General features: G+C 51.4%; 1 protein-coding gene across 3 annotated transcripts in view; it reads left to right on the forward strand.

Annotated features, from left to right (window-relative positions):
- The window catches only part of LOC138822751 (MICOS complex subunit Mic25-like), a 222,252-nt gene extending 197,996 nt beyond the window's left edge, over nt 1-24,256 (forward strand). For 2 of the 3 annotated variants that reach the window (XM_070015695.1, XM_070015696.1), the window contains 2 exons: nt 22,521-22,656; nt 24,053-24,256. In XM_070015695.1, coding sequence (XP_069871796.1) covers nt 22,521-22,656; nt 24,053-24,058 — 142 coding nt within the window. In that variant the 3' untranslated portion in view covers nt 24,059-24,256. Of the gene's footprint in view, nt 1-4,190; nt 4,341-22,520; nt 22,657-24,052 lie in introns of those variants that run through there. The other variant, XR_011370612.1, reaches the window with a different exon arrangement.
- The last annotated feature ends 470 nt before the right edge of the window (nt 24,257-24,726 follow it).

Consider the following 24,726-nt stretch of genomic DNA (forward strand, 5'->3'; position numbering starts at 1 on the left):
TTGGGGGAGAGCCGTTGCTGTGCCCCTGTCTGGAGAGCCTCTCCCCATAGTGGAAACAGCATGCTGCCGCGTCACAGAGCCGCCTGTGGCTGCCATTGGGGATGCCAGTGTGCCACATCAGGTTTGTTGCAGCCCATGGACAGCTTTCCTCAGAAATGTGGCATGCAGAGTGCAGGGCCCCACCTGAAGCAGGGGGCCTCAGAACCTCCATTGTAAACAAGCTCCCAAGTGATTGCTATGATCAGCTGCCAAAGTGAATGTGTTCTGGCCAACAAATTAATCACTTCCCCAGAAAATCCCCCTAGGGAAAGCCACTAAATCTAGCCTGACTTCTGAATTGCCTCAGAGACCCTAGAGATTGAAGGGATCTGCTGCTTTTCTCTGCAGTGAGGCATTCTTCCTCCAGCCTGGCTCCTCCCCATAGCCAAGGCACCGAGAAAGTCATCCCGGGCCTTGAGTCTGGAGAGCCGGAGCCCTTCCATGGGGAAAATCACTGTCCTGCAACACGTGTGCCCAGTGGCTAGTCTGGAGCCACAAGTGGGTGTTCTGGCAGTGTGAATGCAGGAAAGCCTTGGCCATTCGCAGACAAGCCTCAGACAGACAAGGAATCGTGCCAGCTGTCGTGAGCATTGATGTAATGGCATCGTTGCCCTGGATTCCTGAGGAGTTATGTCTCACCCCTCCTAAAAGGAGCACAGGCCTTGTTTGCTGGGGCAGGCCCTCAGCTGACCCCCTCAGTCTGTGGAATGTGAGGAGAGCCTGGTGCTATCCACACCATTAGCATATGCACCAACAACCCTGAAACCTCACCTCCCGCTCTGGGCCTTGGGTCTCCATCTGTCATGATATGGTTGGACCATGAAGTCCCCAAGGCTCCCCAAGCCACCTGTCCCCTCCACACGGAGCCTCAGGGGCCACATGGGCCTGGATCTGTCCAGCGGGCTTTCCAAGGGTGGCTTGTGTCCCAGCCCCAGAGGCTTCCATCTCCATCAGCCAGTTGAAAACTCAGGAAGGTCTGGGCAGTGGAGGAAGTGGTACCCTCGTGGTAAGCGTGTTAAGAAAAGTTCATTCTTCAAGGTCCAACATTCATGGGAGAAGGTTTCTTTTTCCTAAATCCTAACCATTACTTTAGCCCATCACTAAAGTATCTCCCAACAATAGCCATACTTATTCACAATCTATGTTGTTTTAAATTTGTGTAATGAGTGCATATAATCATCCTTAAAATCTTTACTATTTTGAAATATATTAGCAGAAAGTCTAAATAAGTTTGATAGCATCATCAAAATACCCCCTTCTTATAAGCACTCGTGCACAGCCTTTCTCCCGCTCCCCCAGGAGTTTGCACATATAGCCCATCCCCCGCCGCTCCCTCCTCTGGTGGGATTCCACTGTTTTCCAAGGCTCAGTTCCTAGGGGAAGGCAGATCCACCCCACCAGCTCAGACCTGAGGGGAAGGCATGGACTAGGGTCCTGTCGGTGCAGACTCGTACTTACTTGCTGCTAAAGCAGATCTACCAAGTGCTAAAGGCAGGTAGTCTCTACTAGTGGATTCCTCAAGAAATATGATGTTCACTTTTTGTTGTCAAAGATGACTAGCTTCCCAAATTCTTTCCTTGAATTTCACAGGGATAGATAAATTGCCTTCCAAACAACAGTTGCCAGGAGTGCCTGCGAGTTTTACTTAAGTGATTACCCTTCCCCATTAGCTCTGCAGACAGGCCCCTAATTAGTGAATTGGCTAATGACAGCTGCCCTGGGTGCTGGGTGGTCGGCACTGTGTCACTGTCATAAAGCATGTTGTCATGCTCCACCAGAAGTTGGAGCTGGGGACCACTTGGATTTTCCCTCTCCTTTTCCCTTTTATATTAGCTCGTAGGGCCGGTAAATTAGCCCCTACCTCAAAGAGAATGACTTTCTATCTATGGATTAGAAACTGACTGAGGAAATGGGATCATTGATTCTAGATCAGAAGACAGTTTCTCAGACCGCAGTTGTACGATTTGTGGAGGGAGCATGTCTCTTGCCTCTCCATCCCTGGCTGCAGGAGAAGCTCTGCAGTACCTTTGGGGGTGGTTTCACCCTGAGCTCTGGGTTTGTAGGAAGCAGGGGGGGTCAGCATGTCCCAGAAATGGGGTTCTCCACTGGGCTGCACCTCTTTTGAGAGCCTCCCACCCTTTGTAGCAGAAGACTTCAAGATCTAGCACACGGATTGCCCATTGGTGACCTTGAATTCTGCACAGTCCTGAGACATGCAGCCTGCAAAGACCAAACAAAATCTCACAATTTTAACCAGTTGAAGTCCCTGGCTTACCACATGGTAGACTAAGCCCCAGGCCTCAGGACAGAATTGCAGGGCAGCATACACACACACGCACGCATGCACGCACGCATGCGCGCGCGCATACACGCACATACACACACACCCCTAACAATTGTGACAAAAATGCTTTGCATTGAGGTTTTTACAGATTTTTGCTGCATCAGCTCGAAACCAAATACCTGGTAATCGAAATGCCTATTTAAGCAAAGGTCAAAAGGCTGTTTTGAGGACACAAAGGGGGAGATAGGGTGTTTATTATAATACAAAGCATGTGAAGCTAGTCATGCATGTAAGAATCTATGACAACACCCATATGATAAAAATGAATAATGAAACTGCATTTGTTTATTCAAACATAGCAGAAATACATCTTGAAGTACTAAGAAAAGCTACGAAAAGGTGATTTTTACAGCAGAGCAAAACCTCTAATATGAATTACACTGAATTGCCTGGGAGATAGCATACCAGCATTAACATGGTATTGAAAGAAAGAACAATGATGGGTTGAGGTAGGAAACATTGCCATCTGCTTTTGCTTGGGATGATGTAGCAGGAAATACCCCAGGATATCCACAGAGGGAGGCACTGGCCGCCCCCACAGTGTGCTTGTGTGCACCTGATCTATGTGAAGTGGACACACAGCATCCGCATGCTGACCTCTAGGCACCTGGCCATTCTGCATGACTCCCAGACCCTGGATCAGCCTCTCCTCTCTGGGAACACAGCATTGTCTAGAAGAACCTGTGAACCAGGTGACCTCCTTGTGAACACCCTTCTTCGGTGATTGCCCAAGCTGGGTCAAGGGACATACAGTCCAGCTGCTCTAAGTCTGTGTTCTCACCGGTATAGAGGAATGATAGCACTGCCCCTGTGGTTGAGGTAGGCTAGTATGAAGTTGTTGGTGCTAGCCCATGGCATTATTGGAACATATTGGAGATTTTAGTAGGTGGGGCCTATGGAAGAAACTTCAGTGTCACCTGGGACATGACCTTGAAGGAAATATTGGGAGCCAAGCCCCTTCCTGTCTACACCATGGTGTGGAGAAGCCTCTTCCACCACGTACTCCCCACGGGGGTATGCTGTGCTGCCGCAGGGCCAGGTGACCTTGGACAGAAGCCTCTGAAACCATGAGCCACAGTGACTTTCCTCCCGTCACGTGAATACATGTTGTGTTCATAGAAAATCAGAGAAAACAGCTTTGTTCTAACAGTGTTAGTCCTGGACCATTCAGATGCATTCATACTTGCCATACTTGGTGATCGACATGTGCTTCATCTGCACTGTGGTGTTCTATAAATGCAGAATACACACTGGTTTGCAAAGTCTTAATACTAAAAAACTGCGTGATTTCTTACAAGTTTTTTATATTGCTTCCATATTGAAATGCTAATATTCCATTTTATTTTTATTAAAAGAAATACATTATTAAAATAAACTGCCTGTTTTGCTTTTTTATATAGTTAGTAGAACACTCAAAATCCCACACATGGTTTACATCTTGTATCTGCTGGGACTACTGTTAAGCCTTACTCCCTTCCTTTTAGCATTAACACCTCCCCCCTCCCCCCATGCATGCTGCATGGAAGGGTTTGCAGCCACACCAACACTGCCTCAACGGAAGCATCTGCTCCAGGTCTTGTGGGTGATGAGCTGGGGAAAGGTAGGGTTCTTGCAGAACGCCCCTTTCTTCTTCCCTTTGAACACAAGGAAGCCTTCAGTGGCATTCAGGGCCTTTGCCAAGGCCAGAATCTAGTCTGTAGTCAAGTAGGAACCAGAACCGAAGTGCCTGGCTCTGGTCCACTGTGACTTTGACCAGCCATACCATTCAGCCGCTGTTTTTTTTTTTTTTTTTTTGGCTGGAGTACAGCAGGATCTAAGCTGGTGTTGAATATAACTGCTACACAAAATCAGAGGCTGAGCTTACAAGGACAAGACAGAAAAGCATTTGAACAGCAAACGGTAGCACATATTTGGATAAGAGATGGAGACTGTTTACTGAGAACTAGCCAGGTGTAAGGTAAGTAGTGAGGAGGGCTAGCCTTGGGGGATCATGGAGGAGGTGATGCTGTAGAGTTGTCTAGTTCTACTCTTAGAAGTTACCCGGGCCTTGGAGTCTGACAGTAATCCAGGGCAAAGCACTATCTGCTTTGAATTTGGGGTCTTGTGGGCGGTCCTGTGAGAGTTAACCCTGCACAAGCTCAGGCATGCTCATGAACTTCCACCCTCACCCTGAAGGTGCAGAGTCATTGCACAGATTAGTTTGTACATCAGAGCTCCTGGTCCAGTGACTCACAGAGCTCTGTAGGTGTTGCATTCTCAGACTGACAACAGCAAGCATCTTTGGAAAGAATTTGAGCAAGTGTGAAAGGATTGCAAGTGTGTGCGGGGATGTGACATTGCAGGGTTCATTCTGTCCCTGCTGGAGGTAGTAATTTCCCAGGTGACAATCCTGTGGTCTAGAGTACTACAGGTTTCTTAGCCATGTGACAAAAATATGAAGACTTCCCACACTTAGCATGGGAGATGGGCTGAGAATTGTCTTGAGCGCTGGATCCTGAGACACAGCCCTTGTCTAGGTCTCTGAACTTATGATTTGTGAAAAGCCAGACCAGAGTCCATTTCCATGAGGAGAGCCGGCAAGGGTCCATTAGCATGCAGCTTGTAGCGTGCGATTGTTGGCCTGGGGGTGAGGAAGTAAGAAGGGAGAAGATAGGCAGCAAAATTGGTACATCTTCTGGGCCGCCATGGTCCACACGCCAGCCTGAGAGTGTCATTCTGAGCTCCAGTACCAGACCCCGTGTGTGCTAGTTCTGTGACTTGGCGAGTCCCGGCTCTGACGTGTGGATAAGAGAACAGGCATGCAGAAAACACAAAACGTGTAGGTGCCTGCCACTGGATCAGCTCATACGTTTTCAGTATTTTGTAAGTGGTAGCTGTTCTTACTTAGTACTGCTATTGACCAGGAGAATCCAACAACCAGCCTGGACTGCTCACTTTGTGATATCTTGGCCGGAGGCAACATCTCAGTCTCTGAGGCTCTCTTCCCCCGGGGCCGTGCCAGGAGTCACACAGGCCTGCTCATCAGGTTCCTGGGTCCCTCTCTCAGTAATGACTCGTGTACCCAGAGATCTCTCTGGAAGTCTGCCTCTGTGTCACCAGGGCACAGGAGGCCCCTGCCATCAAGCACTTGTCCCTGTGTCCCACGCCCACGTTCTCTCTGAACATCCCATCTGCCAGGCATGTTCTTACTCGGGACTTGAAGAACTTGCTTCCTCTGCTGTTTGGCATTCTGGTCAATACTCCTGTGTCCAGGAGGGTGCTTATGTTCAGCAGGCTCTTCTTGTGGTCCTTGCAAAACACGAGGACTTGCAATGCGTTCTCTCATTTGTTCCCCCGTAGTGCAGGCAGTGAGATTGGGAGTTGGCCCAATAGTTGGGCTTCTCAAGGCCATATAGCTGAGCCAGAGCATCAGCTCTAGTCCAAGGGAGCCTTCACAGCCAGAACAGGACATGCAATGGACTCCAAGGGAGCCTGCACAGCCAGACAGACAGGGCATGCAGTGGGCTCCTGAGGGGCAGGTATTAGACTTGATTTTTGTTTTCGTTTGGTTTTTGTGCTCATCCTCGAGTTTGAACTCAGGGCCAAGAGTCTCATAGACTTTCCTGCCTGCCCAGGCTGTCTTTGAACCAGAATCTTCAGATCTCAGCTTCCTGAGTAGCTAGGATTATAGGTGTGAGCCACCAGTGCCCAGCTTGGGCTTGATTTTGATGCCTTGGGAAGCCCAGAGTATCTGAGATTTGAAATGACATGATCAGATGTGTTTTAGGAAGATAATTCCAGAAGTGATATGTTGTCTTTCAAGCTATAACTCTTCTATCCTATCTTTGTGAAACTGATTATTTTTAAGCCCAAGTTCAGGAAATTACATTTGTCTCTGCTTAATTTTATGTGTATTTCAGGCTATTGTTCCAACCTGTCTCTTGAAATAGGGGCCTACTATGACAGAAGGAAATAAGAATGCCCTGACTCTGTGTGTGTGTGTGTGTGTGTGTGTGTGTGTGTGTGTGTGTGTGTGTGTGTGTGTGTGTGTGTGTGTGTGTGTGTGTGTGTGTGTGTGTGTGTGTGTGTGTGTGTGTGTGTGTGTGTGTGTGTGTGGAAATAGGGGGCCTACTGTGACAGAAGGAAATAAGAATGCCCTGACTCTGTGTGTGTGTGTGTGTGTGTGTGTGTAAATAGGGGCCTACTATGACAGAAGGAAATAAGAATGCCCTGACTCTGTGTGTGTGTGTGTGTGTGTGTGTGTGTGTGTGTGTAAATAGGGGGCCTACTGTGACAGAAGGAAATAAAAATGCCCTGACTGGGCTGGGAAGGTGGCTCAGTGGTAGAGTGCTTGCCTTGCATGCTCGAGGCCCTGGGTTCGATTCCTCAGCACCACATAAGCAAAAAAGAAAAAAGCCGAAAGTGGTGCTGTGGCTCACATGGTAGAGTACTAGCCTTGAGCTGAAGAGCTGAGGGACAGCGCCCAGGCCCAGAGTTCAGGCACAATGACCGGACCAAACAAAAAAAAGAATGCCCTGACTCTGTGTGTCTCTCTCTCTCTGTGTGTGTGTGTGTGTGTGTGTGTGTGTGTGTGTGTGTGTGTGTGTGTGTGTGTGTGTGTGTGTGTGTGTGTGTGTGTGTGTGTGTGTGTGTGTGTGTGTGTGTGTGTGTGTGTGTGTGTGTGTGTGTGTGTGGAAATAGGGGGCCTACTGTGACAGAAGGAAATAAGAATGTCCTGAGATGGCTTCCTGCCATGAAGCCATTGGTTGTTGAAAACTGTGTCTTGTGACAAGGTAGAAAGCAGGAATTTTATCTCTCACATTCCTGAGTAGTGATGGAACCAGATGGGAGGGCCAAAGTAACATGACAGATCTTTTAGTAATATTCTAGAATTCACACTTACTCCACCAGCCCCATCTGAGTAAATTGATGTAGGGCTTCAAGTCTGAATGTCAGAGACAAGCACATCCTTGCCCCTTATTGAGTTTCCTACTTATTGTCTGCAATTATGCTTTTGCCCTACATTTTGCAGTTACCTGTCGTCTATGATTAGCAGAAGATGAAATGGGTACATATATATACAGAGTAACTGTGAGAAATGGATCTTACACTCAGTCAGGCGCTATGCCTAGTACTTTATAACGCATAGTCTTTTTGGTGTCTACATGTGATTTGATTGGCTAGTAATAGCATCTTAAAACCATAGGTGATACAAAATGCACAAATAAGTACATATGTATCTTCAACGTTTTTCAGAATGAAAAGTATTTTTTTCTTTTGACTAAAAATTGTGTGTGTGTGTGTGTGTATGTGTGTGTATATATATATATATATATATATATATATATCATAGAAAACACATAAAGGAAGTTTTGGGGGTTTTTTGGGGGGGAGGGTCCGGTCATGGGGCCTGAACTCTAGGCGTGGGTGCTGTCCCTCAGCTCTTCAGCTCAAGGCTAGCGCTCTACAACTTGAGCCACAGCGCCTCTTCTGGCTTTTTTCTTTTTGCTTATGTGGTGCTGGGGAATTGAACCCAGGGCCTCAGGCATGCAAGGCAAACGCTCTACCACTGAGCCACCTTCCCAGCCCACATAAAGGAAGTTCTAAAACTAAAATCTCTCCCTGCTCCTGTGTGGTGGTATCACTCAGTTCACAGAGCAGAGCACACACCTGAAGGTGTGCCACTTGGCACACAGGTGTACATGTGCTGCCTTCCCTTATCTACACGGGGTAGACAGGTTTCTACTAGAGTAGAAGTAAGTTTACAGTATTTATCATTACCTTATTACATTTCCATATACTTATACAAGAACTTTTATAAGGAATCCCTTATTGATAGATCCTCATGTGTTTTCCAACTTTTTACCAATAGAAAAAACTGCTATAGTCTTACTTGTGTTTTTGTACTTGCTTAAATTCGTATAGACAAAGTTGTTGTGTCAAAAGATACACCAAAAAGCTATATGCATAGGGCTGGGAAGGTGGCTCAGTGGTAGAGCGCTTGCCTTGCAAAAATCTGTAACATATACATTTATATACTTATATTTTATAATTGAACCCCAGAAAGGAAAAGTGCCAGTTCCCACTTGGACATCTATTTCCCTAAGACTTTGTAAGTATAAGGTTGGGGGAAGGAGGATATGTGGACATGCCAGAAATGAACCCCTATATGATGAATTGATGCTATTAAAGTGTACAAGGTACAAAACCGAACCCTTGGTTTCAAAATAAAAGATTATAGCAGTGTTTTGTAGAAAAATCTGTGCCACTCTCAAAGGGAGGAAGATAACCCTCTATAGGCATTAAGTGAAATTTCAAAAACTGTCTCTTATATTATTAGCCTTTTTTTCTTCTTTTATGAATTGCTTACATTGTAATCTTTGTTCTGTCTTTCCTGTGATTCATTTCTAAAAGGCACTTGTATATAGTGTTGTTATTTATCTTTTTATCATGTCAGTTGTTCTAGTTAATATTTTGTTTAGTTTTTGCTCTATGAAAATTGATGTGGAGGTAGGGATCAAGCATTCTTTGCTCATTTTTCTGTGTATGGTTTATGTTATGTTACAAAGACCTTTCCTCTCCTGGTAATATAATTTTGTACACCCAGATTTTTAGGACTGGGACTTCTATGATTTTATTTCATGCCGTGAAGTTGTTGCTCCAGATAAGCCCTTGGGATTTTCGTGAAAGTAAGATGTGAAGTACAGGTACACTTTTGTTTTTTCCCAAAGAGGAAGTCCTTTGTCCCATTAGTACTAGTATAAAATTCTACCCAATCATATGCTAAATTCCTACTTCTACACTTAGGTCTATTTCTAGACTCTTTTCCGTGCAAGACCAATCCTGCGTGTTTTTAATTATGTCTAAAGTGTATTATGAAGCTACAGTTGTTTAAAATATTAAAAATCTGGCAGAACAAGTTTTTCTACCTTGACTATCTTTTTCCTACTTGTTTTTTGCGATGAATTTAGAATCACGTTGTCAAACTTCCCCAACCTCACTCCCAGCCGGAAAAAGAAAAGAAAATCTGGTAGGCTCTTTTTTGGGATCCGTGCATTCTTTTGAATACATTCAGTCCTATCAGATTGCCATTCTTATTGGCTCTCTGCTTATGTGAAACACTTTCAGCCCTTGGTGAGGTTGCAAGGACGGTACAAAGAACTGCGCTCCCTGACAAGGTCTCTAATCTGCTGCTTGTTACTGTCTGTTTAATCATTCCTCCCAAGAAAAGCATTGTCTTTTCCTGATCCTAACTGTGTCTGTCTACTGTGTCCTTCCTAACATATCTTCCACGACTAACCACACAGCCTGTCAGTTAGAAAATCACTAACTCAACGTGACTACTAGTCCCAGACCACCAGCAGCCTCCTTCCCTCCTTTGTGACCCAAAAGGATGTCTAAGACTTCGTTCTGCCCTTAGCTGTCATGTGTCAGTTCTTTTATAGAGAGCTGTGTCTTAATCTTGCTTGTTGCTCCTGACTTTCATAATGTTATTTTGTTGTTGTTTTGTTGGTTGTGGGGCTTGAACTCTGTCTGGATTCTGTCCCTGAGCCCTTATGCTCAAAGCTAGTCCTCTACCACTTTGAGCCACAGCTCCACTTCCCATTTTCAAGTGGTTAATTGGAGATAAGAGTCTCATGGACTTGCCTGACTGGGCTGGCTATGAACCAGGTCTACTTAGGTCTCCGCCAACTGAGCAGCTAGGATAACAGGCGTGAGCCACTGGTGGCTGACTTTTACAGTTTTAAAGCAAGTACTGAGCTTTCATTCTGTGTGGTGACCCAGTCTGGTTTCGCCTTTTATCTCCTCACGGCCAAGAAGGTCCAAACACATACTATGCTCTTTGCAGGAGGCCCAGAAGACCCCCATCCCACCCCCAGTTGTGTCGACCTAGGTAGGCCTGGTCACACCGACATCTCCCTGCTGGCTTCCCTGTGAAAGCCTCGTGTCCATTTGGAGATGGATTGGTATTTTGTGGGAAGATACTCTAGCCAGTATCCTGGTGTGCTACAAACCTATACATAGCCTTTGCCTCTGTCGTCAGCTCTCTCACAAATAAGCCACCACAATAACGGGTGCCAAATGGTGATGACTACTTCATAAAAAGCAAACAACAAACAAAACAAAACAAAAACATCCTGTATTGAAGAGTTGATATTCTGTCAGTTGAGGGATTTTATCATCTTCCCTACTCGGTTATGCATTCGTTTATTCGTTACATTAGTGAGGACTCAAGGATTCACTTTTGTGCGTTGAATTTGAATACACATTCTCATTTATTTTGCTAGTCAAATACTCTAGATTTCAGATGCCCCTCAAAAATTCCTGTTATGCATGTGGGAGGGGCTCGGGGGTGAGCTCAGGGCCTGGGCTCTGTTCCTGAGCTTTTTTGCTCAAGGCTAGTGCTCCGTCACGTGAGCCACATCTCCACATCTGGCTTTTTGCTGGTTAATTAGGGATAACAGTGTCAAAGACTTTCCTGCCCAGGCTGGCTTTGAACTGCAGCCCTCAGATCTCAGTCTTCTGAGTAGCAAGGACTACAGTATGAACCACCAGCACTCAGTTCTTTCATATCCTTTTAGCATGTGTTTTTATTTCCTGAGCATTTCTTCCCCTTCTGACACAGTAGTTCCATAGAGATGTTCTTAGTCCCAGAAGGCCTGGAACCAGCCATTTCTCTAAGGAGCACTGTTCCTTTTGTTGGAAAATGGTATTTGAAACCAAGGTCTGGGCACTGGGTATGCTTTTGTCTGGATGTGTCAGTACTTGTAGGTACTGTCAGTGGATAGAGCCACGATACACATGCATGCACGGAACACATGCATATGTGAAAATATTTTTACCTCTATATTTTTAAGCCTCACGTTTACCTTGCTACTTCCAATTCCAGTCCCTGAGCGTTCTTTGTGGTCTTCCCTTTCCGTGGTTGGAAATCCCTTCCAGAGAGGAAGGAAGGAACCCGGCTTTTATTTTCCTCATGACCGTCATCCACCAGCCACCTGCACATTCTCCGCCCTCAGCACAGGACACCACTGCCGCCTTCCTGGTAGCTCACCACCCCACTTCCTCCTCTTCTCCTGCTGGGGGTAAGGTAGTGATAGGGCTTTCGTCCTTTGCTTTAGAAAACTACCTGAGGTCCTTGGGTGACTAGGAACTGAAGACTGCGCCCACTTCCCCACGGCATGGCTGCAAGTGTGAGCACAGGATGAGGCTCCTCACTGCGGGTCAGTTTGTGTCAGGGAGCTGCTGGATTGCAGCAGCCAGTGTCTGACGCCTTGATGATACTGAGGGAGATCCGTTCTGGCTCTAAGTCAGCATATCACAGTGGAGGTTGGTTTTCAGGTGCTTTCTACACCGAGAGCCCCTTTTGTCCTGGTGAAGGAGCACCTGGCATCTGAGGTGAAGAATAGGAGGCGGTCCTGCATGATGGGGAGGCGGTGCTGTACCCCGCTAGAGCCAGGTGTGGAAACAGGCCCAGGGTCCGTGAGTCCTGTTGCAGAATGTGCTGGCTTCCCTGGGCTGTTCTTGCCATCTTGGTTTGCGAATGATCAGGACAAATGGAAGGGAGAGGGGAAGAACCCATAGATGACGAATGTAAGCCGTCCCAACCTGTTTAGATTTCTCCAACTTAGAGAACAGTGAGATTCGCTAAAATTAACTTAGAATGGATTACAGACCTAAATGTAGAGCATTAAATTATAAGACTTCCAGAAGATGAACAAGAAAATAGGCTGGGAAGGTGGCTCAGTGGTAGAGTGCTTACCTTGTATGCATGAGGACCTGGATTCGATTCCTCAGCACCACATAAGCAGAAAAAGGGGGAAATGGAGTTGTGGCTCAAGTGGTAGAGTGCTAGCCTTGAGCTGAAAAGCTGAGGGACAGCGCCCAGGCCCAGAGTTTAAGCCCCACGACCACCAACAACAACAACACAAAAAAATTAGAAATGTTTAGCCATTACATTTTAGGTATGATACTAAAGACACGATTCATGAAAGAATTGATGTTGAACTTCATAGTGAGGAAGTGTGAAGCAAATAAGAGTCACCACTAACCCTGGGTCTGGAGGGGTCTGGTGGAGTCTGATCTAGTAGAGACAGAGTGAACAGAGCTTTGAGAAGAGTCGTAGTAGAAAACGTGCAGATCGATTAGAAGAAGTACCTCGGTGGGCCCAGGAGAGAAGGTGTGTGGGAGCAAGGCTGGGGAAGACTATAGGAGTGCCCCTGAGGCCTGGGCTTATTGTCCAGCATGGAGGGGACTGACGGAGAGCCCAGGAGCAGTAGCGGAATGTAGAGGGTAAGGTACTCAGAAGATAGGCTTGTTTCACTTCACAGCAAGGCTGCAGGAGGTCAGACTTGGGAAAGACCCGCCGATGCTCTGAGGGGCACTGGCACGGAAGCCCCAGGGGAGCAGCAGGTGCAGCCATGGTTTGGACTCCTGTCTAGCTATAAATCAACAGCAAGGAGCTCCTGTCTAGGAGCACCAAGCAGAGTCTAGTTCTTACCTCCCTCCCCTGTAGGAACGTCTCTGACCCACCCAGTAGCAGACAACAGGGAGCACCTGCTGCAGTGGAGGTTTCCCGAAGGCTCAGGACCCTGCGGGGAGCAGTGTAAGACTCCGACCTTGAGAGGCTTCTGGAAGTACAGGGAAGGAAGAATGACTCACTCAGAGAGGGGAGAGAGGGGCCAGGAGGGAGGCTAGCAACAGGAATCTAGTAGATGAGGCACAGCAGGGATGGGACAGTAGAAAATCAGCCCACCCCAGCAAAGCTCAGGCTGGCCAGTCTGATGCATCGCTAGGGCCAGGCTTGCCAGTGTCGGGGCCCAAGTCAGTCTATGTTAACATCGAGTGTGTCTGTTGGATATGTTCTCTGCTAGAAGCTGTAAGAAAGTAGTGTCTCAGTGACTTAATTATTGATGCCTTGCCTGCCGCCGTATATTTATGGACACTCTGCCTCCTGTTCAGTATTCTGTGTGGACTTGTAGAAACCAAGGTCATAAACTGTGGCTCCTGCCTTCTGGGCACACCCGTCCAACAAGGAGCCAGATCCCATGTGGCCAGTGCAGTGTGTGTGCTGCCCTGATGGGGTGGTCAGTGTCAGGGTCCTTAGAGGCCAGCAGGCCACACAGAACTGCAGAGCAGAAGTGTCTTGAGTGGACGAAAGCAGAAGCAGGAGGCTTGTCTGCATACTCACCTGGGGCCACCATGAAGGCGTGTGGCACCTGAGGGACAGCACAAAGGAGCTGCTCTGCCAGGACTTCTGTGGATGCGAGTGCAGCTCGATTGCAGTGCCGTGAAGGGGGTGGGAAGGCCGGGGCAGTGTGGGGTGTGTTTAGACGATGTCCCCTGTGCTTTCTACTGCCGCTGGTTTATTTAGCACCTTCTGTATGCAACACTGGCAGGTCCTGGGAGTAAGTGAGCAACCATAAGAGTTTCAAGCCAGAGAAAGAAGGCTATGTGTATTATGGACAGCACAAGGCCAGCATGGAGGCTGGGCACTGTGTGGGCACGTAGTAGGACCTCTGTGGTATCTGCAGAACAACTGTTCCTAGCACAGTGGCACCTCAGTCTGCCTGAGGGGCTGGTCTGCAGAAGAGGGGATGGCTTGAGTGTGAAGACAGGTCTGCCAGGCTCCCGCTGGCCATGGCATGCAGGTAGACAGAGCAGCCTGAACATGGACCTGGAGGCACCCTGAGGGAGGGCACACTGGAGGCGGCGGCAGCTCCTGTTTGAGAGCAGAGACACGTGGTGGGGGTGGTGCCGGGAACCCATGCAGAGACAGATTGTGAAGGCCTTTGAATACCATATAAAGGCTCTCCATCTAACAGGCACCACAAACCACTGAAGATTTCTAAACTGAGGACTGACTTGCAGTCCAATTATTTTTCAGTCATGCTGGTTAGCAGAGTGGTGGGTGGACCAGAGGGAATAGGAAAGCAGGGTAGAGTCTTGGGAGAAATGTGAGGGCCTGAGTTTGTGCAGTGAGAATAGAGAAGAGGTTACTGAGTGATTTAAGAGCCAAAGAAAACACCCCTTCACCCTCCATTTTATGGGTCTCAGGACTCTGCCTGCAGCCCCTTTGGTCACCTTGCCTGGGTGGCCCAGGGCCCCGTGCTGTCCGAGGTAAATGCTTTCCTCCAGTGCGCCATCTTAGTTCCCAGACTGTGTAGCTGCTGGAGTTGCATCTTTCTACTCCTTTTGAAAGTCTCCCTGAAGGCAGGGACACAGCCTGGTTTTTGCTTACCGCAGACACCCACTACCCCACATGGCTTCTGCTCCCTGGAACCACTCACAGGTGAGTGTGTGGGTGGCACAACAGAGGGCAAAAATCACACAAGGGTCTGAACTTGGATGCAGATCACCCCAGGAAAGAGAATAGCCGGGAGGGCTGATGGGTGATGAGGGCCACGCGGACCTGGGGAAGGGGTTTGCAGCACTTGGAGTTGAGTTGGGTGCCACTCCATGGATTCTGAGCGTAAAGGTTTATTGCAAGACTCAAAGCTCAGACCTTGGAGCGTAGATGCCAGATGGGAGGGCAGGGAGCCCTGTGACCCGGAAGGCCTGACTGAGCCTCCGGTTCTTAAAGCCATGGGAGGAGGCTGCCAGAGTGCCCACGACTCTGAGATGCTCTCACGGGGTCACATTCACTAGCCAGACAGGTGGCTTTCAGACCCTACGGACTGCTGGGGGTCTGTCTTCAGGAAGCTGTACTCTGGGACCACACCCCTACACAGTAGGGGTCTCCTCCTCCCACTCCCCCAATTCTCTCAGGACTCCCACTAGCTAGCAGTGGCTTGACTCAGAATTGGAGATGGCCCTGTGACCGCTGCCTGTTACCAGTTAGAGTGGCCCTTGTCATTCCTTCCATCACACTAGGGGAGGGGGCTAGGGGAGGTGTGTCTTCATTTTGACAAGGCAGCTAAGACTTGAGTAGGACACCCAGCCAGCAGACTGTCCCTGTCCAGGGTGCTGTGAACTGGGTGTTCACACCACCTCTTTCAGTGGCTGTGTCTGCCTGCCCCTCCCAAGAACTCTTAACCAACCAGTCTCGGGAAGCAGAAGCATCTCCTTACAGCCCTGGCCGGCTGCACAGTATGGTCTGCACTGAGGACATAGGGGCCGCCCTGCATTGTTGTCCCAGTGCCTCTGCACAATAGCTACCACAAGCTATTCTTGTTGGGAAGGTGAACCCACCCCTCCAGTGCCATGTCCAGCCCAGAAACCTGCCCCTCAGGCAGCCCCCAGGCTCCTGACAAGCCAGGTCTGAACATCCTCGTTGAGAGAAATGTCCCCCCATGGCAGATATCCTCATCGCTCAGCAGTCAGGAGTGCTGCAGTATGTCCAGGAAGTAGCTGCCCAGACAGGCTAGTCTCAAGACTGCAGTCTGGCAGGAGCTGGAGGCCGCACTGAGAAGCCAGGCCCTGCCTCTGGCCTCACGGGCACAGGCCGAACCCTCAGGCCATCCTGAGGCTTGGTCTTCTCCTTGTCTGCCCACCTAGGCCCTCAGCAGGTGCTCTCTGCTGTGAGTTTGTACATGGGCCTACAGCATGGAGTTTCTTCCTGGAGAAGGTTGTGGCAGGAGGCCAGGTAGCAGACGGCCACGCAGGACCCAGGCGCTCTGAGAAGTGTCACTGTGAGGTCGAATTGGGCTGAGCTGGCGGGACTTCCTGTTAGGACGCAGGTACTGAGGCAGAGCTGCGTGCAGGTAGCCCTCATCCTCCAGGAGTGCTTGTGTGGCCTCTTCTCTGGTTAGTGTCAACCAGGAGCCGGGTTTGTGGACTGGATCGAAAGGGAGAGATGGCAAGAGCTCGTGGGGGATGGGGGGCACACGAGAGTGCCAGGGACCCAGTCAGTGTCCTACAGGCCAGCCTCCTGCTTTCTTAAGGACACAGGACTGCACCTGAGACCCTCCAGCGTCCAGATAGCCTCAGGGATGACAGGGATGAGTTTCTCCATGGCAGAAGCAGCACCACAAGGTTCTTCACCCACAGCGGGCTCAGGATAGCGAACTCCAAATGCTGGATCATGCAGCTGCTGCTGTTTCCTTCCTCCTCCCTGACACCCAAAAGCATAAGGACCAGAGTCCACACAGCTAGAGAATGGGGGCGCCCCGGGGAGTGTGTGCACAGATGGGAAAGAAAAAGCCCTTTCCCAGTGTGTGTGTGTGTGTGTGTGTGTGTGTGTGTGTGTGTGTGTGTGTACACGCACACGTGCATGCATGTGCGTGGACAGAGGGCAGGAGGTTGGGGGATAAGACTAGAACAAGGGAGGGCTGCATGTGTGTGTGTATGCGCATGTGTGTACACGCACACGTGCATGTGTGTGTGTGTGGACAGAGGGCAAGAGGTTGGGGGATAATAAGACTAGAACAAGGGAGGGCTGCATGTGTGTGTGTATGCACACGCGCACACGTGCATGCGTGCGCGTGGACAGGGCAGGAGGTTGGGGGATAATAAGACTAGAACAAGGGAGGGCTGCATGTGTGTGTGCGCATGTGTGTACACGCACACGTGCATGCGTGTGTGTGGACAGAGGGCAGGAGGTTGGGGGATAATAAAACTAGAACAAGGGAGGGCTGCATGTGTGTGTGCGCGCATGTGTGTACACGCACACGTGCATGCGTGCGCGTGGACAGAGGGCAGGAGGTTGGGGGATAATAAGACTAGAACAAGGGAGGGCTGCAGAGACTGCTGTTGCAGGCATCTTGTCTCACTGAGAGACAGCCAGGATGCATTTGTGTCCCCTGTCCTCTTGGGAGTAGCTTACCCTGGGCCCTCTGGCCAGGCTGGAGCTTTCCAATATGTCTTCTCCTGCCTAAGGGTAGAGCAGCAGGGAGCCTTGTCTGAGTAGCTGGCAGTGATCCCAAGTGGCATGTTGATCAATGGCAAGATCCCTGGGTTCCACTCTCCCACGCTGAAACGACACATTGTCGATAGCAGCCAGTTAACCAAGTCCTTAGTCACCAGTAGTCTCATCAGAGCCTTCGCCCTGGCCACAGGTTAAAGCAAAAACCTCTTCTGAACAGCTAGATCGGCCCTGACAAAGATGAATGTCTAATTCACTTGGAATCTCCTTACTGCTGCCTGTAATAAAAAGCTTGCTCTGCAGCATCTCCCCCTGTCGATGTTTCTCTGAAATTAAATATCAGGAGGACACATAGTAGCCCAATTCCATGCCAGGCCAATATTACCAGATTGATGTCAGTAGTGATAGCAGAAGAAGGATACGTTGATGAGATTCCATTTATTAAAGTGAAGATGCACCAAAGGTTTGGGGCACAAGGTGAGCGGGGGTGGGGTGTGCCTCAGGGTGAGTTGACTGGAAGCAGGAAGGTACCCAGGTCTGCCAGGGAACCCTCTCCCTGCCCACCAAGAGACTGGCATAACTGTGGCAACACTGGAAGGTGCCATTCCTGCTGTGACCCAGGCCACTGATTCCTCACTTTCCTTTCCGCGTCTGTCCTTTGTTTGCTTCATGCGTCCACAAATCAGGCATCTTCCTCTCTCCTGTTTCTCCCTAGGCTCCTGCCTGGGAGCCCTCCCTCCCCTCTCCTCACTTGGAGGCAGCAGCTTCTAGCAGGCTCCATGGAGGGCCTCAAACTGCATGGTCTGGTCTGCCTGTTTTGCTGCTTGCTTGTCTTCCAAAGTGAGAGACCCACATTAAGCTCAGCTCTCTTGTGGTACAGCCTTGCATGCTCTACTTTTGCTCTATCTTTTCTCTAAAGGTAGAGGAGCTGGGGGGGGGGGGGGACACTGTAGGGACAAGGGCCGTGGAACCAAACACACCAGGCGTTTATCCCGAATCCACCTTACTGTGTGACCTTTGTTAAAGCACTTGGGAGTGGGGTGGTGATGCCTAGCTCACAAGGTTGTCGGATATTCAGAGAGCATGGTAGTCTGTGGCAGGACCACAGACCTGCCACATCCATCCCAGAGAACCCTGCTTACTAGGATAGAAGTGTATCTTCTCACTTCTTGTAGCCTGGTCCTCACCCCGACGTCTTCCAGCAGGCAAAGCTTCCTGCAGAGTCAAGGAAGGTACTGTGCAGACCTACTCAGGAGTCACAGCTTCTCCCCTGAGCAGGGGGCTGAGGCACTTGGTTCACATCTAAATGCAGATGGTGCCTCACCAGGTCGGAGCAGAATGTGGCACGGACCTTCGTGACAGAGCTCACTGCAGTACTACTGGTGCAGGGGCCCTGGGCACCCAGCACCAGACCTCCGAGTGTGGTCCTGAATGTGCTGGCTCCCGTAGCCGCTGTCCGCAGCCCTGCCAGTGTGGCCTCTTGGAGGGCAGGCCAGGGCACCTTCTATATGGGGCGCTGTAACATGGCACTGCCAGTTGGTGCCTCCAGATGACAGAAGTCCAGAGGCCAAGGGGTGGCAGCAGGGCGGGACCCTTGGAGAGGTCCGGCATCCCTTGGCTGCTTAGAGCATGACGCTGTCCCCACCTCTGTCTCCCTGTGCAACTGCTCAGCCTTCCTTTATACAAGGAGAGAAATTAGTTTTCCATTGTATTAGGAGCCCATGCTACCTTACTGTGACCTCATCTTCACCAGTCTCACCTCTAATGACCCTACTTCCAAATAAGGTCATGTTCTGAGTCCAGGAAGGATATGGGCTCTGAAGAGAATCCATGGCCCCTGCACATGGACGCCTCTCCCCAAGCCGTGCCCTGCTGATAGCAGCTGCGGTTGTGACATAAGCCAGAGCAGAGCATGCAAGCCTGTGCCACAGGAGAGCTGGGGGTAGAACCTCGTGGAGTGGGGTCTGTCTCCTTCCGGGTTATGCACTGTGGCTGCCGGGAGCCCAGTTTCATGACCTCCCTGCAGGATTATGGTTTCCGCCGTGTACCTTTCCAGGATGGCCCCACCTGGGTCACGTGGCCCAAGCCTTACTCCCAGCCAGGTCTGAGCGGGTCTTGAGTGCTCTGAGAGCCTGGGTGGGAAGAGCAGTGTGGCAGCGTCCTACGCTGTAGGCCACATGTAGGGCTGCACCTCCCCAGTGCTGCCAGGCACCCACCTACCTTCCCGCAGGCACCACCGCCCCTCCCACCCTGCCCTGACGGCCTTTGTTCCCAACACCTGCAGCTCAGTTGCTAACAAGAGCTGCACTTCTCAACACTCACACCCTTTTCAGGTCACAGCTTTGGGGCAGGTGTGTCACCATCCTTCTGTACAAAGGTGAGAGATGAGAGCTTGGCCTTGCCTTGGGGCGAGACAGGCACCTACGCACTGCCTAGGGTGGTGGGGGCTCCCCGGGGTCACCAGATGTACACAAGGCACTGAGCTGGAGGTCCAGGAGTTACTCTGTCCCTGGAAAATTCGTGGCATGCTGTGAACACCTGAGTCTGAGCACTTGAAGAGCCACCACTCAAAGAACTCCTGTTGCAAACAGGAGTTGTTGGCATGCCTTATAAAATAAGGTGGCCCCAACCCAGACCTGAGGGGGCTGGCCTGGTTGGAGTGCATTGTACCTCCTTTCACGAACAGCTTCACCCCAGCCTTAGCCCTGCCCGCTGCAGAGAATGCACTCACTTCAGGAGTCAAGGTCTGCCTATCTTGTCCCATTTGGAGCTCTTTGTGAACAAATGGGTAGAATTTCTTCCTGTTGACATTTGCCCACCATTCTGTGTGCTCATACTGTCCCGCTGCATCCCGGAGAAGAGGCCTCTGTGGTCCCAGAGGTGCTATTGGTGTGAAAGGGATAGATTTCACCATGGCCCAGTTTCTCCTGATCTGGGAGTCCATGGGTGTTCTCTGAGGTTTCCCCTTGACATTCCCAGGGCCCCTCACCGGACACCTGAAGACCGGTGCGGGAGGAGCGAGTGAAGCTCATGGGGAAAGGGACGAGGCTCAGAATCAGAGTTCTGGCTCTAAGATGACTCAGACTGGGCCTGGACACCTCCACTGGACCCTAACAGAGAACATTTTTCCTCCCTGGTTGGTTAGCCTCACTCCTAGTCCCAGAGCAGAACAGCATTACCTGCATTTGAGCCTGGCGCTTCCCCTAAGTGGTGTCTGCTCAGCCTTGCATCACATGATGGTGGGGGACAGGGGTCCTAAGTCATACGTTGGAGGGGGAAGTGGGCACTGTCTTTAGGGACAGACTCTAGAGGGGCAGCATGTAAGAAAGCAGGGATGAGATCAGCGGGCTGAGCAGCAGTGCAGAGGGCAGGCGAGCGCACAGGGACCTGCGCGCTCAGACCCTACACCTTCCCAGGTGGGAGCCTGAGATGAGGACAGGGGGCGGGGCTTGGTGCGGAGATGCTCAGAGCTGTGCTCAGAGAAGACATGTGCCAGTAACAACACTTCCTCCAAGGACCATGCTAACACCCATTGTGCCAACGATGATAAAGTCCAAAACCACAACCATTCTACAGGCACATGGGGGAGCGATGGGTGGCTTCTGACGGTGCGCCTGGCCCTAGGTGGAAGCCCATGGGGTCCCGTGCTCCTTGATGGGTTGGGAAGTGGATGCAGGCACACACAAACTTCCTCTGTCAGAGCACAGCTCTTCAAGATTGGGTCTGTGCAGCAAGATCCAGTATGGGCTGGAGAGGGTCATGTCAGGGGGCCAGGTGGGCAGCAAAATTCATGCCAGGGTGACCTCCCCAGCCGCACCTGGCTGCTGGGGATAGGTGTGCTCTGCTCCGCCCTCTTACCTACTTGGTGTGGCAGCCCCGCCAGCCCTCCCCTCAGGAATGCTAGAATGGGGCCCTAGAGAGCCTGCTTCTCCCTGCTCAGTCCCACCCTGTTGTGATTGGGTCTGAGCAGAAAGACCGTGTGCAGGGTTGGTGCAGGAAAGAAAGCAGGACCATGGGCAGTGTTGTGGGGCTGGACTGCAATGCCCAAAGTACCCCATCTCCAGACTGCTAGAGCGAGCTGGTGAAATGCCACCTGAGTCTTTAGCCTTGGAGCGTTCTGCTGCTCTCTGTTCTTTGTAGATGAGTCTGGTTTGATTAGGTTATCGTAAACAGTAATGGTGCTGCTCTCCTCCAGTGGCTGCTGTCAGTAGAGACCTGGCAGGAGAGCTGCAGGCCTGCAGGCCCCGTCTGCATCTGAGAGCGGTATGTGCATTGCATAATGCTGGGCCTGCCTTTCGCGAAGAAAGCTGAGGAAAGGCCCCGCCTCATGTCCCCCCTCTCCCCCCCGCCCTTGCCTTGCGAACTGTGGGACACTGGCCAGGGTTACTGCCGGGGGGGGGGGGGGGGGGGGGGGGGGAGGGGGCCAGTGCCGTGACAGCGCCCCCTGGGCGCACCTGGTCCACACTCAGCAGCTGGGTAGAGCTGGTGTGGCCAAGCCCATGTAAATACACATGGCTGTGCTCACACTGCCTGCCCTGTGGCCTGAGCAGGAGTGTGCAGGAGGGCCGGTGAGTGGTGGCATACAGCCGCCTCCCAGGGGGGGGGTGCGTGGGTGTGTCCCCGCTGTAGTGTGAGCCGCTAGGTAGACACGTGGCGGTAGAGGTGAGCGTGGGAGTCGGGAGTGAGGCGATGAGCCCATGGAGGGGCGAGTGTGCGCGTGCCAGGCCGTGAGAAGCCGAGGGGAAGGCTGCAGGGGTGGGAAGAGGAGCCAGAAGTGGACGGCGTGAGGCTGAGGGCAGGGAGACTCGCGCTCCAGTATTCTTGCGTGTGCGCGTTCTTACTTCACAATTTTGAAAAGTGAGTATATTCATTTGTTGTGGGCACTACAACTACTCCAATGAAGGAAGGAAGAAGAAATAGTAAAGCATCTCAAGATGTTACCATGGCTATCTGTAAGAAATTTGAAGCGCTTCGTTTCATTTTTGGACATTCTTAGTTCTCTAGGTTTCCTGACTTCACGCGTATTTATTTTAAAATCATAGGAAAGATTTTGCATGAGAGAATAGTGTGCATCTGGTTGTGGTCCCAGGTGAACCCTGGCACAGAGCAGTCCTTGCGAGGAGGCCTGGCGAGGCCGGGCTGGGAGGGTCAGCTAGAGGTCAGGGCCTCCAGCTGAGGTCACTGCCCCCCAGCCCTTTCCTGCACCCGAGCCGCTCTTGGCTCCAGGCTGGGAGGTGGCCCAGGGTGTGATGCTTTTGCCACCCTCGGCCCTATAGTGGGTTAGATGGCTACCAGTGGCTTCTAGCCTCGTGTCTGGCCCATGGGTGTTTGTAAATGGTGTCATTTCCCTCCCAGGCCCCGCCGAGTAGAGCCCGTGTGCTCAGGGCTCCAGTACCAGATCCTCCGCTGCTATCGAGACCACCTGCACGAAGTGCTGCTCTGCTCAGACCTGGTCAAGGCATACCAGCACTGTGTCAGCTCTGCCCACAAGGTAAGGCCAGCCTGCCCCCCCCCCACCAGGGGCATCGAAACAGCCACCTGCCTCTCCTCTGGAGTCAGAATTGGACTGTATGCTTGCCAAGGGATGAGCTCCCCCACTACCCCTGCGTGACCTCTCTGCTTGGCTGCTCCCACGAATACCACGGAGGGTGCGGTCAGCCCTGCCTTCCAGTGGTATATGTTTCTACCGACATATCTTACCACTGTCCTTGCTGCACCAAGGCAGAAATACGATGATGAAGGCAGACAGATGGATGGCAGTATGTTCCAGCATGTCTCTGTCACTCCAGCGTGCCTAGAGAGGCTCTGGGACACGGCCAGGCCCAGCCCCCACCCCTAGCACTACTAGAGAGTGAATTGGAGATGAGCAATTGGCCATAGCAAAAGCTAGCCTGGCCCTCCCAGCCCGTTTGGAGCATGCTCTTGTGCTCTGGACCAGTGTGTCCAGGCTCCCAGCACTCAGGAACACACACGTGGCCTCAGATAGGACAGGAGTTAGAGAAAACCTCACCATTCCCTCAGGCCTTCGCCTCATAAGGCTCCTGGCAGCTAGGGTCCCCCAAAGGGACCCAGGTATCAGAAAAAAGGGGCCCACCTGGTGGGGAGCCTCAAGCGGCAGGCCTGAGCCCCTGGGACGGCGCAGACACCTATGGGACACCTCCAGGTGGGGAGCCTGATGCCACGTGCGGCTGTCCGCTGCGTAGCAGGCTAAGGACTGTGAGCCCCGGTTAAACAGCCGTGCACTCGCTCGCCCAGGGGCTGGGAAGTTGGCTCAGTGGTAGAGCGCTTGCCTTGCATGCCTGAGGCCATGGGTTCAATTCCTTAGCACCACATAAGCAAAAAGAAAAAAAGCCGGAAGTGGTGCTGTGGCTCAAGTGGTAGAGCGCTAGCCTTGAGCTGAAGAGCTGAAGGACAGCGCCCAGGCCCAGAGTTCAGGCCCCATGACCAACCAAAAAAAAAAGAAAGAAAGAAATTCTTGGCTGTTAAGTTAGAGACCAAAGGGGCGCCCCAGTAAGGCCTAGCAAAAGTGTGACGAGGCTTCTGTGCACCTACACTAAGCCCTAAGGTCAGGGCCTCCCACTGAGGTCACTGCCAAGCCAGCCCTTCTCTGTCTGTGGGAGGCTCAGGTCAGTCTGCTCCTGAGCCAGCTTGGGGGGTGTGGTGCGGGTGGGGTGGGGGTGGGGGGAGAGAGGGTCTGTATCCTTCTGGACACTATTACAGAGACTCTGTCTCCAGGCACAGCAGCCATCTAGCAAGTGGTCCTGCTCCAGGGAAGTGGCCCTGTCCTGGGTGGCCTGCACGGAGCCCTGAGCAAAAGGCCTCTGGATCTGTAGGCACACAGTCATCCCCAGAGAGCCATGACTAAACGCTGACTGTTGTCTTTGCAGGGGTAAGGAGCAGCTGTCATTCCTGCCCTGCCAGTGAGCTGGAGCCCTGAAGGGGGACTGACCACGGGACCACAGACCCCAGGCCATGGTCACAGTGCTCTGCTGGCCACTGTGTGGGCCTCTGCGCTTGCAGCTGCTGTGTGATTAGGAAAGTGTGTGCTACTATCTGAGAACAAATAAAGCAGATGCCACTGTTTTCACCCATCCGCTCACTGGCCAACTATCACTGCTGCCCTCTCTGTGCCCAGCCCCTCCTGGACAGCGATGACAGTGCTGGGTGAGGCTCCTCAGGAGCACCCAGGAACTTGCCGTTACCTGATGGTGGCAAGTCTGCTGCCAAAGCAGGTGCTACAGAAGCCATTCTGTAGGGGAACTGTGGGGAAAGCCAGCTTCCAGAAGTAGGCTCTTCCTGTCCTCAGACACCGAAGCTGAAGGACAGAGAGGGGCAGGGCTGCAGAGTTAGCAGGGCTGGGGAGCTAAGCCCTGAGCAGAGAGCAGAGCTCTCCTAGAACCCTGTGGCTCCCCTGTTGGGGGCGGGGGGTGGTTCCTAGAGTGACGCAGTGCAATAAGGCCCTGTACACCAGAGCTTGGATGTCAGACCAGACCAGGGCGAAGCTGACAGGCTCTGAACCTGAGTGACTAGAGGCCTTCCCAGTGGGTACTGGGACCTCACA

Source organism: Dipodomys merriami, unplaced genomic scaffold (genome assembly GCF_024711535.1).
Source record: "Dipodomys merriami isolate MVZ:Mamm:240054 unplaced genomic scaffold, mDipMer1.0.p SCAF_114, whole genome shotgun sequence".
NCBI lineage: Eukaryota > Metazoa > Chordata > Mammalia > Rodentia > Heteromyidae > Dipodomys > Dipodomys merriami.